The sequence below is a fragment of the Eurypyga helias genome, unplaced genomic scaffold, assembly GCF_000690775.1.
Source record: "Eurypyga helias isolate BGI_N326 unplaced genomic scaffold, ASM69077v1 scaffold12860, whole genome shotgun sequence".
Classification (NCBI taxonomy): Eukaryota; Metazoa; Chordata; class Aves; order Eurypygiformes; family Eurypygidae; genus Eurypyga; species Eurypyga helias.
Genome location: NW_010225161.1, coordinates 215,155 through 221,154, shown reverse-complemented (window position 1 = coordinate 221,154; position 6,000 = coordinate 215,155). Strand labels below are relative to the sequence as shown.

The window sequence follows — 6,000 nt, the reverse complement described above, 5'->3', positions numbered from 1 at the left end:
CAGTGAAGCAGGAATAAAATCGTATGGTATAAAACTGTGAGAATTTGTTGGCGTTGGCACTCACACACATGTATTCTGTGCACTTCACAGTGTTGCCACTGTAGAAACAATAAGAATTTTTGGCATTATTTTAGTGACCTGTGTATTGTAGATTTGGAGTGGCTGTATCTCAGTAATGCAACGTTATCCTTGTATGTATAGTTGTGCAATTCTCTAAGGAGACCTCTGATTCAGAAAAGTGCTGTCTAAGTCAGTTAGTAGCAATTGTAGTCTTGGATCTTGTGTTCTTGCGTGGCTGGAGGCTTGAGCACAGACTTTGAGAATTTCAAATCCCAAGGCTTTAAACATTCAGACCATTAAGTGAGTGTGTCTGTGGGGCATACTGAATTGCTATGTGGATGAAAAATTATGTAACTGCGTATTTCAAAAGGAGTAAGATAGCATGCTGTCTCTTAGCAGTGTTCCTTTACATGTTATGGGAAGTGAAGGAGAATAAACCTGTCCGTTTCCTAAGAAGGCATGCAAAACAGTTCAGCGTTCCAGTGCCCATCTTTGCTGTTCTGAATTCCTGGGTTGAGCTGATGTACTGATTGAGATTTACATTCTGTTTTCATGAGAGTTTTTGCTTATCTATTTCTTGACTTGTCCAGTTAATAAGTTTAGCATTTTCCAAGTGATGCACAAGGTGAACTATTAAGTACCTATTAATCTGGTTTGTTGCACGTTTCAAAAAATCTAAAAATAATTAGAAATAATCATGTAAGTTCTATTTATGTAGTACATGGCTATCACTCAAGTTTTTTAATACATGTTATATATAACCTGTATGTAATTGAAAAAATATAATCACTGCATATTCATTTTCTCCACTCCCTGGATATATTTATTTAGAGATGAAGTATCACTGCTCCGACAAGAAGTCCAAGACTTGCAAGCTTCGCTGAAGGTTGGAAATGTATTTTACTTTCACTTGGTTCTTTGTTTCAAATTGCAAAGTGTTCCACTGTCTTAAGCAACCACATTTATAGTTCTTTTTCCCCCATCTCCTTTTGTTTCTTTTGCTTTTTCCCCCCTAGGAGGAGAGGTGGTATTCAGAGGAGCTGAAGAAAGAACTAGAGAAATTGCAGGGGCAGCGGCAGCAAGTAATTGCTTTAAAATACTTGAAGCAGGTTTATCATCAGCATTGACATTGAAGATTAATACCTTTTTTGTAAGGCACGTGGCCTGATTTAGTTAGTTCCATAATTTGAATATTGACATGTTCTTGAAAACAAAGCTAGTTATTTCTCCACAATGTACCTGTATATATACATCTGAAGTCATAATAGATAATGATTCTTCCATACTGGTCCCTAAAAGTTCAGTTCAGACTTTTCCTTCTGTTGGGTTTATTCAGAACTGGGCTTGTTAAAGAAAAAAAATCAAATGTGTTGTTTCTCTGTTATAAGAGAGGGTGACAGGGTCTTTCTTGTAAGCACTTTTGGTGAAGAGTAATGTGATTTCGCAGATGTAAAGATGAAGTGAACAAACAAGGCGAGGCAAATTGTGGTGTGTTGTGCCCTAAGGAAGCTCTCACTTCTTTTATTACTATGACCTACGTAGATACGGGATTGTTGCAAATCTCAGAAATTGCTTTCTGACAGAATGCCTACTCAGGATGCATTTAGTGCTGTTTGTAACCTCTGTTTTTAGGGCAGATTTCAGTGTTGAGCAAAGGGAGGGGGAGGGGATTGTTACTGAAGTCTTGCATGGCTGGAAGCCTGATAGTGTAGTGATACATGAGTGGAAAATCATCTTGGCCTTTTCCAGTCTTCCAGATATAACTGTTTGAAATCAGATATTTTTGTACTCCTGTGTGGTATTAGAGCACAGAAGTCTTTATTTCCCTGTCCTTTCAAAAAAAAAAAAATGGGATGAGTTTTGGAAGTAGTAGTTTTTATTCCTACTGTCTAATGCTGCATTTATTCTGTTTTCTTAAGGATTCTAAGTCTGATGGATTGACAACGGCTACATCTACAGGTGGCTAACATTTTATTATATCAATTCCTCCACTGTTTGGGAATTTCTGAAATTTTTTTCAGTGTAGCTTTTAGGTTTATGAAAAGCACCTTTGGTAAATAAAGAGCTAGAAAGATATGACAGTACAGTTACCTGGAAAAATGTTCATTGTAAGTGCTAAAGATAGATAGCTCTTGAGAGCCGTAGTCTGGGGAAAGGTTCCAGGGGCTCGGGGTTTGTAATTTCTACAATGAGACAGGAGGTCTGCTGACTCTGAAAGCAGTTCCCATGAGTAGTTTTGAACATGTTTTTAATCATTTCATGTATTCAAACATTCAGTACAAGGCTTTTGCTGAGAAAAACAGTGATTGATATTTGAACTATAGCATTTGTCAGTGCTGGTTTTATTTAGTGTTTTTCTGTACTCAACTGCTAGCAAAGAAAACAATGCCTTTTTTTGCTTGGGTTTTTTGTTTTGCAGACCAGTAATTTTTCTCTATGTTTTTCTCCATAAGGCACTCACGGAATAGAATTTTCCTTATGTGTGCCTAAAGTGCCTGTCTAATCATGATTAAAGAGCTTTTAATCGCAGTTCAGGGCTTGGAATTCAGCAGCGTGCAGTGGTCTGCAGATCTGTTTGTGACCAGTGCAAACCAGTATGTACTTAATCCTGCAGAGTTCTTAACTAGTGACAGGTTCCAGCACCGTGCTTGTAGATACTGAACTTCAGTAAAGTTGTTTCCTTTGCTAAGCTAGTTGGATGTTAAGTGAACTTAGATTATTTGTTTACCTTCTGTAGGCATTATGGGCGTGAGTAATTGTATTGTCCTAGCTCTTCCAGAAAATAATACTGTTCTTTTTATGGAAATAGAATCGTTAGAACGGCAACTAGAAGAGATCCAAGTAGAAAATTTTAACATTAAGCAAATGAAAGACTTATTTGAGCAAAAGGCGGCACAACTGGCCACTGAAATTGTGGGTAAGTATATTGCCATGCGGTCTGATTCTGTTCTCTACTTATGTACCTTGTGCAAGTCATAATTTCTTCAACTTCCTTCTTATTAGATCTTAAATCAAAGTACGATGAAGAAATCAGCCTTCGGGAAGGTGCAGAGCAGAAAGTGACAAACCTGACACAAGAACTGCAGAAAGAGAGAAGTACAGTGGAAGACTTAAAGACAGAGCTGGTATTCACATCACGCTGATGTTTTTGTTGTTTTCAAGTCAAGGGAGGGATATACTTAAATGATTGCAAATGCAGCTTTAAAGCAGTCAGAATCTGTTGAACTGCTTGTGGGCTGGAAAGTTCAGAACACCATTGTTTCTGATCTATTTCACTGACCTACATTTTCAGTGTTTTTCCAGTGAGGAAATGTATGCGGTTTCTGACTTATATATTAAAATTTACCTTATATTAGAGTCTGTTTGTTTGATGTTCTACCTTTTAGCAATTTTGCAGGGAATTACAGATGTAGATGTGCTGTGCAGGCCTGTAGTTGGAGCATGCCATTGCTGATTTCCACAGCTTTCTTTAGATCACCCTTTTTCCGTGAGGTGTTACGTTCTGTCTGTCCCTGGACAGCTGCATTCCGAAGAAGTGCTCAGAGGTGTTTTGTGACAAGGTGGCTGAAAGGCTGGCAGCTCTCATCACCATCCCTGTGTCAGTGTTGTCCCTCCTGCACATGGCTGGTAATACCGACTGTGGGTATTTCGGGATTTTGGCTCCTGGGGACTTTTGTATACAGCCATGGCTCCAGGGAGCAATCCCAGTGACTCAGCAGTCCTGCTGCTTCCAAAGCAGTAGTGAAGGGGACTTACTAGCTTCTTGTTTGTCTTCATTCCTCCACTGACCCACTGCTTAGACTCTGGATGAAAGTAGGACTTGTTTGTCCCCTTTCTTCCCTGTAGTCAGCTGCCCTGAATGGTTCAGGAGTCCTGCTTCGCCCTGCCCAGCCACTGGACATATCCATTCCTCTCTGTCTGGTTAGTTGTTCCTTGTCCTCCTTTCTCCTTCTGTGTTCTTGCCCTTCTTCCTGTACCTTTTCTCTTGTAGATGCCAGCACTTGCTTTTCTCTTTCTTTGGTGTCCAGTATTGCCTTTCCCCTCCCCTCCATAGCTTTTCACTTTGAGGGACAGTATGATGCTTTCGATGTAATCACCAACAGATTTTACTTGTGGGTCAGGCAGGAGGCATGGCTGACAGAACCTTCAAGACTTTTTCCTTCAGTGGCCTTGTCTTGGTTTGTTCTGTTTTCTGAAATAGTTTTTGAAGACAGAGACAGGTCATTATAAAAGTCTGTGTAGTACTGGACTGTTTGGTGTCTCAGTCATGAAAGGGGCTTGTGAGCAGTTTGGTATATACAGTATTTCCTTCTGTAGAGTAGTAGGGTCAGTACAGCCTGCTTCTCGAGGAACTGTGAGTTCAGATGAATTTCCTGCATGGATGCCCTGTCACTTCAGTGTCTTCTCGCAGGGAAGGTCTCCCTCCTGTACCTAGCCATCTACTTACATCAAAATTATGGAAGTTTAAACTTGGAGACCTTACCCCGTTTGTCAGATTTGGTTGAAATCAATCAACGAGTTCCAAGTTAAGTAGGCTAGAACTGATAACCAGCCATTGAATCCTGTTTCTTTTGGGAATGATACGTACTTTTCTGTGGGGGTTTTTGTTTGGTTGGTTTTCTGTTTGTTTTGTTCATTTCTTTCTTTCTTTTGAGTTTTTTGTTTGTTTGTTTGCTTTTACTTTCTTTTTCTCCTCCCCTCCCCCCGGCTGTAATACTGTATATATCACCTTGGCTATAAATTGACAATATCAAAGATTTTTAGAGATTACATTGACAGTGGAAGCGTGTCTGCCAGCAGAGTGTCACTCTGCTACTCTTCTGCTTTTCAGCTACAAAGGCCTGGCGTGGAAGATGTGGCCGTCCTGAAAAAGGAGCTGGTCCAAGTTCAGACGCTGATGGACAAAATGACTCTGGAACGGGAGAGAGAATCCGAAAAGCTGAAAGATGAGTGCAAGCACTTGCAGGCGGAGCAGGCTAGCTCAGAGGTAATAGTCATGCCTGAAGGTGTGTGTGTTAGCTTTGCCGTGGTTTCATATGAAAATGGAAAATATTAATTCATCGTAATGAAAAAGCCTCTTTCTTAACACAATCTTCTAACTTATCTAATAGTCATGTTTCTTCATTACAGTAAATTGCATAATTGTCAATATCTGCCCTCCAAAAGACCTCATGCTTTTTGTTGCAAAACCTAGCCCTGTCATAAAAATTTCTTACAAGAGCCCAATAGCGGAGGAGAAAACCTTCTAGTGGAGCTGTAGGCTTTCTCTTGGGAGAGAGGAATAGAGCAGTGCCCGTGTGATTCAAATAATTGTTTCCCTTATTATCGCTACTGAAAATGGTGGTTTTGGTTAACATGTAAGTTGATGTGTCTGAAAATGGATGCTTGAGTGTTAAAGTTTATAAAAAGAAATGATTAATAGAAAGTAGATGATAATTTGAACATTCTTATAGAACATATGTAATTCTTGAACTTACACAAGATTTAAAAGCCTCAGTGGGTATTGTAAACTGTTCTTTACTTTTATTTTTTCTAATTTTTGGTCAAATGGGAAGCCTTTTTACACCTATTATTTACTGTAGGAATATTTTGTGTGTAAGGTACTGTTCTGCACTCATACCCCTCAGTCCACTGCGTAATAGCCTCCAAGTGCTGTCTGTTACCCACTAGAGCAGAAAGTGAGTGACTGCCAGGCCTCACCATGCCTTAAGGTCAAGATGTCAGGAAGTCACCTGTAATCTGTTTCCAGGCAACACCACCTTGGTTTTCCTCTCTTTGTTGTAGTAGTCTAAAATAGAAAATAAAAATCTATTGTTCTCGTGTTAGTTTTGTGGGGTTTTTTTACACTTTTTTTTCCTCCATATTTTCCTGTATCTGAACTTCTAAAATTAATCCCTTTTAAAAGGGACCTCACTGTCTACTTGAGTTGCAGAATATGCT

General features: G+C 39.5%; 1 protein-coding gene across 1 annotated transcript in view; it reads left to right on the top strand.

Moving 5' to 3' along the window:
* Nucleotides 1-6,000, top strand: part of EEA1 (early endosome antigen 1) — a 50,553-nt gene that overhangs the window by 4,793 nt on the left and 39,760 nt on the right. The window contains 6 exon segments of the mRNA XM_010148417.1: nucleotides 892-946; nucleotides 1,077-1,142; nucleotides 1,980-2,019; nucleotides 2,870-2,977; nucleotides 3,064-3,185; nucleotides 4,892-5,047. Of these exon segments, the coding sequence (XP_010146719.1) occupies nucleotides 892-946; nucleotides 1,077-1,142; nucleotides 1,980-2,019; nucleotides 2,870-2,977; nucleotides 3,064-3,185; nucleotides 4,892-5,047 (547 nt within the window).